Raw genomic sequence first — 12,222 nt, forward strand, 5'->3', positions numbered from 1 at the left:
CAAGATTGGTACGCCATGACCTAAAGGGGAAAGGTATCCCCCAGGCAGCATCTGATTTGATGGAACAAATTATACAAGGACTGCAGTTTGTCTGTGACGCAGCCCTGGATGCCACCCCCTTGTTAGGGCATGCATCTATGTCAGCGGTAATCCTCAGACGTGTGCTGTGGTCAAAATGCTGGTCAGCGGATCTAGGTTCCAAAAAAGCCTTGGCGAATCTCCCCTTTCAGGGGAATCGCCTATTTGGGGCCACCCTAGATGAGATCATTAAGGATGTCACTGGGGGCAAGAGCACTTTTTTGCCGCAGGCTGCTAAAGCTAAAGTACCTCGTAACAAGCGTGGACCTTTCTTTGCCGCTCATAAAGGGTTCGTTCGCTCCGCTGGGGCGAGCGGGAAAGGCAAAGCCCCTCTAGGAGGGTTCAAGAGGCGCTGGTCGGGCAAACAAAAGGCCGACTCAGCCAAACCTGAAGTTAAGGCTAATACAGCCTGAAGGTGCGCCCCCACCCAGCTTAGGGGTGGGGGGACGTCTTCACCGGTGTTCAGATCAAGGGCCTTCCTGAATCTCGGACTAAGGGGTTCAGGAGATCATACGATCAGGACACAAGATCGAGTATCGATCACTGCTACCGGTGCGATTCTTCCCTTCCAACATTTAGGTGCTACAGAGAGCGGTAGTTCCCGTTCCCTGAACAGATCATTTTCTTTACCTTTTCCAAAGCTTAGTCTCAGTTCCCTACAGGAATCGGATCCGGTTGAGCAAACAGACCAAGGAGCCTCTAGTCTGGTGACTTCGGTCGCTAATGCTCAACCAGGAGAAATCATCACTCCTGATAAGAATCAAGTTTCTGATAAATGTGTGGGAACAGAGAGCGATCAGACTTTGTCGGATTGCCTGGACCAAGCAGCTCTAGGGCAGCCTGGTTCGATTCCAGTCAGACAATATCAGGGTGATGACTTAGGTCGATCACCAAGGATTTCACCATCTGTGTCTTCATCAGAGCATCCCGGAGGTGGATCTGTTGGCATATCGGCTCAACAGGAAGGCGCGGAGGTTGGCAACGCGCGCCCGCGATCCTCTAGCGGACGCAGCAGACGCGCTGAACGGCCTATAAAGGCAGTATCAGCTACTATACGTCTTCCCCCCTCTCAAGTTGCTGCTGAGATTTCTCCGCAGGATAGAGATGGAGGGAACTCCAGTTATCCTGGAAATTCTAGGCTAGCCTCGTCAGGCCGGTCAGGCCGACTTGGACATGCTAGTCACGAACGCTCCTTGGAGACCTCCTCTCAGGGAGGATCTGCGGTCTCAAGGACCGATCTTCCATCGTGCTTTACAGTCGCTGGTTTTAATGGCCTGGCCATTGAGACCCAGGTACTGAAGGGCAGAGGGTTGTCAGCTTCAGTTATTCCTACTCTAATTAAAGCAAGGAAAGCGACTTCCAGCAAAGTCTTCTCGCACATGGAAGACTTATATTGCGTGGTGTGAATCTTTGGGATTTCCCCCATGTACCTATTCGGTGACCCGAATCTTGGCTTTTCTGCAAAAGGGGGTTGAGTAGAAACTATCCTTGAGCACCATCAAGGGTCAGGTTTCAGCATTAGCAATCTTCTTTCAGAAGCCTTTGGCTACTCATTCCTTGGTGCGGAATTTCACCCAGGGGGTGCGGCACTTGGCTCCGCCAGTCCGCGCGCCCTTACCACCTTGGGATCTTAATTTGGTTTTGTCGGTTCTGCAGAAACCTCCCTTTGAAAATATCAGGGAGATTCCCTTGCTTACATTATCCCAGAAGGTGGCCTTCTTGGTGGCTATCACTTCTGCACTCAGGGTGTCAGAACTGGCTGCATTATCATGCCATTCCCCATATCTAGTGGTTCATAGGGATAAGGTAGTTCTTCATGCGAAGCCATCCTTTTTTCCTAAGGTGGTTTCAGACTTTCATCTGAATGAAGATATTGTGCTACCTTCCTTGTGTCCTCAGCCCAATCATCCGCGGGAATATGCGTTGCATTCCTTGGATGTGGTTCGGGCAATCAGGGTATACTTGAAGGCTACGGAAACGTTCCGTAAGACGGATTCACTTTTTGTGATCACGGATGGCCCCAGAAAGGGGTTGCCTGCATCTGCCGCGACTATCTCCAATTGGATTAGACAGACGGTGGTACAGGCTTATTCTATTAAGGGTCGGAATCCTCCGTTCCCTGTTAAGGTGCACTCCACTCGAGCGCTCAGTACTTCCTGGGCCTACCGCCATCAGGCGTCAGTGGTCCAGGTGTGCAAGGCGGCCACCTGGTCGTCGGTACATACCTTTACGAAATTTTATAAAGTTGATGTGATGGCATCGGCGGATGCCTCATTTGGCCTCAAGGTTTTGCAGGCCGCAATTTGAGGAGACCGGTGGTCTACCTCGAGGGTTTTTTCCGTTGGAATTTCAGTTGAGTCTCATCGTGTGATTGATGAGCCTTTAAAACTTCTAGTTGGCACCGGTTGGGCCTTCTAGATTGGATTTTGATTTCCATTTTCCCACCCCTCATTTGTGGTACTGCTTTGGGACGTCCCGAGTTGTTATTAATCAACGAGGACTACGTCTGTCAATGAGCGACAGAGAAAAATGGATTTTCTCTAGCGCTCATCGACAGACGTAGTCCTCGGTGATACACCACCTTCGGGTTATGTTACCTCCGCAGGAGCAGGACTAGACAGGAAATTAAAAAGCTCTGGCCACACCCTAGGGGCAGTCCCAGAGGGTATATCCTCTCTCTCTCTGCCTCAGCAAATCAGTTATTTTCTGTCTAGTTAGGAGTAAGGACCTAGATACCTTGCTGGGATCTTAGGTCCTGGCAAGAATTTTTTTCTAAAAGGATTTTTGGACAGCTTTTTTTCTCCAGTGTTCCTGTGAGATCTTCAAGCAAGAAAGCTGAACTGGGCGACGGGCTGGATGTTGAGATCCGGTGGTCACCCCAGTTCAGCCTACGAGCGCGTGCAGGCCATAGCTCCGCGCTGGGTCGGCCGCGACAAAGTCCCATTAAAAGGACTGAACCCGCGAGTTAAACGTCTCGCTGAAACGCCAAAGACCATGAGTCACGGCGTCCGTATCGGTCGACAGCCCTCCCGCCCCGGTGGAGAGGGGTACTGTCAGGAGTTGGTGCCCGCCTGGTTCCGGTATGGTGAGTAGTATGTTCCCCCTTTTTCCCTGACGGGTTTTGTGGTGAACGCGGGCCCCTCTCTGTATGGTAAGAAAGAGTTTCTTTCTATCCTATAACATGTCACAAATCCTCCTACTTTGAGTGTGATTTTATGTGTACAAAAAGCCAGGAGGCTTGGTTTGGGAGCTAACAATCTATTGTATACATGTTTTTTAAAAATGTAATCTGTGGCATTCTGGGAATCTTATGGGTTAAGTATAAGCTACCTACCAGTCAGAAGCCATGGACATGTAGACTGCCTTCCAAGTCAGATCTCCAGCTAATAGCAGGCCTCCCGAATGGCCATGCGGTCCGCCAGGGCCGGTACCGCCAACCACGCCATATCCCCATGCAGAGAGAGTGTTGTGTGCCTGCAGCACACCGCTAGTCAGCACAGGCCGCCGCCATTTTTTTTTGCTGGATCGCACGAGCCGCCATTTTGGCGTAGCCTCGTGTCTCCAGCATGGGGGCGGCCATGTTTTAGGTGATTCTACACCTCGTGGAGCTTGGGGGAGGCGCCGGAAGGCGTGCAGAGGGGCGGAGCCGCCTCCTTTCTTCCTGGGCAGCCAGCCAAAAGACTTCCTGTTTGTCTAAGACAGCGCTGTAAGCTGTTGCAGTTCAACTCTGAACATCAAGTGGTGAGCCTGGGGGTCTATCTCTCTCTCTCTCGATCGATAGGGATCCCTAGCAGGTAACACTAAGGGGTTTTTTTTTGTGGCGCTGAGGGTCAAAAAAAAAAAAAAAAAAAAAAAGTTTTTTCTTTACTTTGAATTATATCATCCAGGAAGTAACTGGAGTTATTATGGACCCTGCCACACATATTCCCCCACCTGTTTCCCTCGAGGGGGCCTCGGGACCCGCCGGTGTACAGAGTATAGAGTCATTTACAGCAATGTTGGAGTCTATGGTGGCTCGGGTGGAGGCGGCCTGTCAGGGACGGGGGTCAAGGAAGCGACCCCCGCCTACCCCTATACTATCTGACACCTCTGACTCTGATTCAGAGATGGTCACTGCAGTTGCAGGTTCCTCTGCAAGGGCTGTTATCCCAGGTAAAGCCCCCTCAGACAGTGAGGAGGACGCTTCTTCTCCTGCTATAATTCAGGAAGAAGCATTGGTGGACGCACTAGTTGTGGCAGTGCAAGAAACCTTAAAACTTGAGGCTTTACCGGCAGAGGCAACTGAAACAGAGAGGCCTTTTGGGACTAATAAGCCCATCAAGACGGCGAAGGCTTTTCCTGTACCTAAATGTTTTGGAAATCAGATTAAAGGAGAATGGGAACATTCTAAACGTACCTTTACTATTTCCAAGCGTATTGCTAGACGCTATCCGTTTGAGGAATCCATCATTAAGAAATGGACGGTACCACCAGTCGTGGATCCGCCTATTTCCAGGCTGAATAAAGCCACGGTTATTCCAGTGGAGGACACTTCGTCCTTTAAGGATCCGGTGGATCGAAAGATAGAAGCGGAGTCCCGCACTATCTTTTCTCTGATAGGGTCAGCATTTAGACCAGTAATTGTTATTGGTCTAGTTTCCCAGACACTTACAGAATGGGCGAAAATGGTACGCCAAGATCTTAGGGGAAAAGATATTCCCCAGGAGACATCTGATTTGATAGAACAGATCATACAAGGGCTACGGTTTATCTGTGACGCAGCCTTGGACACTACTCCCTTGTTAGGGCATGCATCTAAGTTAGCAGTGATCCTCAGACGTGTGCTGTGGTTAAAATGCTGGTCAGCTGACCTAGGTTCCAAAAAGACTTTGACCAATCTCCCTTTCCAGGGGAATCGTCTATTTGGAGCCAACCTAGATGAAATCATTAAGGATGCCACCGGGGGCAAGAGTACTTTTTTGCCACAGGCTGCAAAAGCTAAGGAACCTCGCAACAAGCGAGGACCTTTCTTTACCGCCCATAAAGGGCGCCCGGCTGGTACTTCCGGGAAAGGCAAGACTCCTCCAGGAGGGTTCAAGAAGGGCTGGTCGGACAAGCAGAGGACCAACCCAGCCAAACCCGAAGTAAAGGAGTACACAGCCTGAAGGTGCGCCCCCACCCAATTTCAGGGTGGGGGGACGTTTTCACCGGTATTCAGGACATTAGATCGAGCATCAACCACTACTACCGGTGCGATTCTTCCCTTCCAACATTTAAGTACAGGAAGCGGTAGTTACCGTTCCCTGTATAGATCTTTTCCTTTACCTTTTCCTAAGATTAGTCCCGATACCTCACAGGAATCGGATCTGATTGACCAGATAGGCCAAGTAGCCTCTAGTCGGGTGACTTCGGTCCCTGAGGTTCAACCAGAAAAGATCACCTTTCCTGATAACTATCAGGTATCTGATAAATGTGTGGGAACAGAAAACGACCAGACTTTCTCGGATGGTCGGGGCCAGATAGCTCTAGGGACGCCTGGTTCAGATCCAATCAGCGCCAGTGGTCCTAGAAATTCTAGGCTGGCCTCTTCAAGCCGGCCTGGCCGACTTGGACATGTTAGTCGCAGACGTTCCGTGGGAACTTCGTCTCAGGGAGTGTCTGTAGTCTCAAGGACCTATTTACCTTCGTGCTTTACAGTCGCTGGTTTTAATGGCCTGGCCATTGAGACCCAAGTACTGAAGGACAGAGGTTTGTCTACTTCAGTCATTCCTACCCTTATTAAAGCAAGGAGAGCGACTTCCAGCAAAGTCTATTATCACACATGGAAGACTTATATTGCGTGGTGCGAATCTTTAGGATTTCCTCCACGTACCTATTCGGTGTCTCGAATATTGGCCTTTTTGCAACAAGGGGTTGAGCAGAAGCTAGCCTTGAGCACCATCAAGGGTCAAGTTTCAGCATTAGCAATCTTCTTTCAGAAACCTTTAGCTACCAAATCCTTGGTGCGGAATTTCATCCAGGGGGTGCGGCACCTGGCTCCTCCAGTCCGCGCGCCCTTACCGCCCTGGGATCTTAATTTGGTTTTGTCGGTTCTACAGAAACCTCCCTTTGAAAACATCAGGGAGATTCCCTTGCTTACTTTATCCCAGAAGGTGGTCTTCTTGGTGGCTATTACTTCTGCTCGCAGGGTGTCAGAACTGGCTGCATTATCATGCCAGTCCCCATACCTAGTGATTCATAGGGATAAGGTAGTACTTCATCCTAAGCCATCTTTTCTTCCTAAGGTGGTTTCAGATTTTCATCTGAATGAAGATATTGTACTACCTTCCTTGTGTCCTCAGCCCAAGCATCATCGGGAACATGCGTTGCATTCCTTGGATGTGGTTCGGGCAATCAGGGTATACCTGAAAGCTACGGAATCATTCCGTAAGACGGATTCACTTTTTGTGATCACGGATGGCCCCAGAAAGGGTTTGCCTGCATCTGCCGCGACCATTGCCAAATGGATTAGACAAACGGTGGTACAGGCTTATTCTATTAAGGGTCAGAGTCCTCCGTTCCCTGTTAGGGCGCACTCCACTCGAGCGCTCAGTACTTCCTGGGCCTTTCGCCATCAGGCGTCAGTGGTCCAGGTATGTAAGGCGGCCACTTGGTCGTCGGTACATACCTTTACTAAATTCTATAAAATTGATGTGACGGCATCGGCGGATGCCTCATTTGGCCGCAAGGTTTTGCAGGCCGCAATTTGAGGAGACCGGTGGTCTACCTCGAGGGTTTTTTTCTGTTTGAAAATTTTTTTGTTGAGTCTCATCATTAAGGATGAGCATTGTAAACTTCTAGTTGGCACCGGTTGGGCCTTCTAGATTGGGATTTGATTTCCATTTTCCCACCCCTCAGTTGTGATACTGCTCTGGGACGTCCCGAAGGTGGTGTATCACCGAGGACTACGTCTGTCGATGAGCGCTAGAGAAAAATGGATTTTTGTAAAATCTTACCGTAAAATCCTTTTCTCTTAGCTCATCGACAGACGTAGTCCCCGCCCCTCTGTTTTGGAGTTGGGTTGGGTTAAATTCTCTAAGCACTGCTTTTTCACATAACTGATTTGCTGAGGCAGAGAGAGAGAGGATATACCCTCTGGGACTGCCCCTAGGGTGTGGCCAGAGCTTTTTAATTTCCTGTCTAGTCCTGCTCCTGCGGAGGTAACATAACCCGAAGGTGGTGTATCACCGAGGACTACGTCTGTCGATGAGCTAAGAGAAAAGGATTTTACGGTAAGATTTTACAAAAATCCATTTTTTGTAAAATCTTACCGTAAAATCCTTTTCTCTTAAGCTCATTGACAGACGTAGTACCCGCCCCTCTGTTTTTGAGTTGGGTTGGGTTAAATTCTCTAAACACTGCTTTGTGACATAACTGATTTGCTGTAGCAGAGAGAGAGAGGATATACCCTCTGGGACTGCCCCTAAGGTGTGGCCAGAATGTTTTCTTTCCTGTCTAGTCCTACTCCTGTAGAGGGCAGTATAACCCGAGTTGTTATTAATCAACGAGGACTACGTCTGTCAATGAGCTTAAGAGAAAAGGATTTTACGGTAAGATTTTACAAAAATCCATTTTTCTTGTGGAGAGAGTCCCAGACTGCAGACGAGGGATCCAAGGTTGCGTAGGTAAAACTGAACCACATAAGTCATGTTCTATCTGTACCCTGGTATGTACAATTCAGGGGATTTGGAATTGCATAGTGTGATTTTTGAAAAATGATGCTTAAGGTGAACTTACACTTTCAAGCTGAAGTTTATTCTGCTTATTTTTGGTCTTCCTGGTTCCTCCATCCATTCTTATCAATGTGCTGATAACATTTTTGTCCACCTAAAGCAGTTTTACTGCTACAGGGTGACTTTCTTGTGCAGAATCACGTATATATACTTGATTCTGCACTTCCACCTGCAGGGGGCACGGGCGTGCCGCTGGTGGGCCGCTTCTGCTGTGATTATTCACAGCAGAAACCAATCTGTGGGTGCCAGGCACTGGATGTCCACCCACACCCTCCGATCGCCATTAAAACACACAGAACTGAGATTTGCCAATGTAAACAAGGCAGATCTAAGTTCTGACAGGGGGAAGGGATGGATTTTGTTTTCCTGCAAAGCAAGGGACAAAATCCATCTCTTCCCTTAGTAAAAGCACCTAATACACTACACAAAAACACTGGCTAGGCACACAGTCATCGGCAGACACAGCGCTCCATAGATCATAACTAGAGGGTTATATTGCCTCCTCCAGGAGTAGGACTAGGCAGAACATAAAACACCTGGCTACTCCCATGGGCCATCCTCCGCTTGTATATAACCCCCCCCCCCCCCACCTCTGCTTTAGGTAATCATTTTTTTTTATGTATAGTAAGGAGTAAGGACCTAGGCTCCTGGGATCTCTGGTCCTAGCAATTTTCTCCTTCCTTTTTTGGTTTCTCTCAGGAGATCTACAGTCAACTGCCAGGCTGGGCGACAGGCTGGATAATCTAGATTCAGTGGCCCACGCAGCCCAGCCAGCTACGCGCTAGGTCGGTTGCAACATAGCCTCACGGACAGAGGCTTGCCCACAAGCATATTATCTAGAACTTTCCTACCCAGCCTTACCTGAGCACCCATGATTGAAAGATTTGAAATCCAATAAATGAAAGGGGCAGGTCAGGGATGGTAAGACTGGGTAGGAAAGTTCTAGATAATGCTGGACCTCCCCCAACCAAGAAATGAGGCTGGCTCTGTCTAATTTTCTGCAGCTTCTAATGCACAATGTGAGAAGCTCACAGTGGTAAAGGGATATTGGAATAAAGCAGACTATATATTATTGTTTTTTTTTTTTCGTTAAATCTGCAAAGTTGAAGGAAAAAAAATTATCAGATTCCCCCATCCATACACTCAATGGTGGATGCTCATTTGCTGAGCTGTTGTTTTCTGAGAGCAGGCGTTCGGAACGTCCCTGCCATCCAAATACAATGATCCATACTGATGGCTATAGCTGGCGGCACTAATCGAATGGAAAAAAAAAACCACAAAAGTAATTTGGCAGATTGACTTCTGTACAACCAGGGTTCTCATACAAGGATCGAAATTCAGTCGGTCCTTGCTGAACCATGTGTGGCCGGCTTAAGCAAATCTCCGTACAGGAGAGGAGCTTGTATGACTCTGCAAGACTGAGTGTAAGTCAGTCCCAGCATTAGGTTAAAGTGAATATAGAATTATGGGGATTGGCACTTTCAGCAGCTTTGCGACATAGTTGAAAAACTCCATTCACCCATAGAAAATTGCAGCGAGCATTAAAATCTGATCCAAACCTATCATCAAAATCAATGTTTCTTTTAGATGGACAAAATGTGGTTTCCTTTCCCATTTCCAGCTATACACAGAAAATTAAGATAGTCTCAATATTAAAAAGTTTCTCCTTCAGCTATTGCAAATGATAGTTTTATTATAGAATGCGCAGTCTGGATGTTGTGTCAGGTCCTGTATGTAAGTTGGCTCGCTTCTGCCTCAGGCATCTGCGGCTGTGAGACCCCATGAGAGCTGCGACTGGCAGATCCAGCTTTCCTCTAGTTTTTTCTAATAGGTGTTTTTCAGAAAGTGCAGCTTGTCCACCATCTGCAGAGGTCATTTCTTCTGATCTCAGAATAGCAATGCTCCTGATGTACATGAAAAGGACGAGCTCAGGGGGGAAAAAAAAAAATAAAACTTGTGATGACATTCTCTTTTTATCCATGTCATTATTGTATAAACCTGTCAGCCTTTTAAAAGTGAAGTAAAAGGGTTCATTCTCATGGCATTTTGATCCGTATTCTAGAGCAGTATTTCTCAATCAGGGTGCCCTTTGGAAGGAGTTATGCCCCATCATTGGTGTTAAGGAAACAAGGAGTGCCCCATCCTTAGTATTAGTGGATGGATTGATGCCCCACCCTTGTGTCCAGTGGAAGGATTGGTGCCCCACCCTTGGTGTCCAGTGGAAGGATTGGTGTCCCACTCTTGGTGTACAGTGGAATGATTGGTGTCCCACTCTTGGTGTACAGTGGAAGGATTGGTGTCCCACCCTTGGTGTCCAGTGGAAGGATTGGTGCCCCACCATTGGTATCCAGTGGAAGGATTGGTGCCCCACCCTTGGTGTACAGTGGAAGGAATAGTGTCCCATCCTTGGTGTCAGTGGAAGGAATAGTGCCCTATCCTTGGTGTCAGTGGAAGGAATAGTGCCCTATCCTTGGTGTCAGTGGAAGGAATAGTGCCCTATCCTTGGTGTCAGTGGAAGGAATAGTGCCCTATCCTTGGTGTCAGTTGAAGGAATAGTGCCCTATCCTTGGTGTCAGTGGAAGGAATAGTGCCCTATCCTTGGTGTCCAGTGGGAGAAATATTGCCCCATTCCTGGTGTCAGTGGGAAGACTAGTCCCCAGTTGTTGGTGTCAGTGTTTTTTTTTTTTTTTTTTTACACCGTTGAATGCAGCTTTGTTACAGGCAATGTGTCCATTCACATTGTGGTGTTTAGATCTGTATTGTTGAGCAGTATTTCTCAACCAGGGTGCCCTTTGGATTTTCCCAGGGTGCCTCAGGCATTACACCCAATTTACCCTCAGAAAGGGATGGGAGGACTCTGTGATCTGGGGTGGGGTGCGAGGGGGGGGGGGGTGATGTTTGTATTGATGGGTGACTCTGATTTGGAGAGACTAATGTGATGGGGAGATTTTTGGGGGAGCCTCTGACAAGAAGGGAGTTTTCTAATGTGTAGGGGGACTTTGATGTGATGTGGAACCTCTGGTGTATAGGGGAAACTTTGATATGATTGGGGAGACACCTGACATGATGGGGTCCTCTAACGTGATGGGAGGAACTCTGATGTAAAGGAAGTCTTCTGTTATGAAGTAAATTTCATCAGGGCGGTTGTGTGCATCGTCCCAGGCTCAGGTTTCCATTGATTAGTAACATTATACATTTTTTGACTAGGGTGTCCTGAGATTCTGCATACTGTTATAGGGTGCAGAGATTTAAAAAAAAAAAAAAAAAAAAAAAAGGGGGCATTCATTTTAAAGCTGATCTACAGGGATAATTCAAAACCACCCTTGTGGTGGCATTTGCTGTTTCTCTTACCCCGAAGTGCAAAGGTTAAAAGCTTGTTTTGCTGCCGTGATGTTTTTAACCTTCAAAGTGCTACATTAAAGATTTGGAAGTGTCCTACCCAAGTGTTCGGCCATCCACTTTTCCTTATTTAGTTACTTCAGTGGCGAGCCAGGTGAGCACCTCGCTGTAAGGATGTGTAGTAGGGGTGGTATTTTGGCAGACCTGGAGCGGTGCTCGATTTATTGTTCAATTCGTTTTTGTCCAGGCTACCTTTAGGTGCAGTTTTACCTTACTTATTGCTACCCTCCCACAAGCTTTCTCTATGCGAACAGTCCCCCAAAGCCTCTTCGCTTTGATTCTCTGTCAGTCGCACTCTGATGCAATCAAATACAATACGGGACCAGCAGTCCTGCGTTGTAAGTTTGGATGCGGAGTGTTTGCCCGAGAGAGAGAGAGAGAGAGAGAGAGAGAGAGAGAGGAATAGAGTGCTGGCTGCTGGGAGAGCAAGGGATAAGGTATGTTAAACTGATGCAATCAAATACAATACGGGACCAGCAGTCCTGCGTTGTAAGTTTGGATGCGGAGTGTTTGCCCTCGAGAGAGAGGGAGAGCGAGGATTAGAGTGCTGGCTGCTGGGAGAGCAAGGGATAAGGTATGTTAAACTGTTTTTTAACAGTACACTAGACAAAAACTAGCATTTAACCATTGCAGTGCTAGAGCAGCCCCACTGCAAAGGTAGTTTAAAATTTTCCGCACAGTTCAGCTTCAACCAGCCAGTGTATAATTGAGTTGTGGGAGGACACTCTTATAGACTACATGGTGAACATGCAGCCTCCATGCAGATATTGTCCTAGGTGGGTTTATAAATGGTTTTAGAAATCTGGGAATTCATTTGTCGTGAATTGTTTTTTTTTTCTGTTTAGGGTACAGAGTTTCATAGATCGAGAAGGACGGCGACCTCGTCTGCTCGTGGCAAAAATGGGGCAGGATGGCCATGACAGGGGGGCAAAGGTTATTGCCACTGGGTTTGCTGACCTGGGATTTGATGTGGATATTGGACCCCTTTTCCAGG

General features: G+C 47.8%; 1 protein-coding gene across 1 annotated transcript in view; it reads left to right on the forward strand.

Moving 5' to 3' along the window:
* MMUT (methylmalonyl-CoA mutase) overlaps positions 1-12,222 on the forward strand; it is a 174,421-nt gene that overhangs the window by 104,183 nt on the left and 58,016 nt on the right. Inside the window, exon 10 of the mRNA XM_082250032.1 lies at positions 12,074-12,221. Coding sequence (XP_082106158.1) covers positions 12,074-12,221 — 148 coding nt within the window. The remainder of the gene's footprint in view (positions 1-12,073; position 12,222) is intronic.

The sequence above is a fragment of the Pelophylax lessonae genome, assembly GCF_965119305.1.
Source record: "Pelophylax lessonae genome assembly, chromosome: 3".
Lineage (NCBI taxonomy): Eukaryota > Metazoa > Chordata > Amphibia > Anura > Ranidae > Pelophylax > Pelophylax lessonae.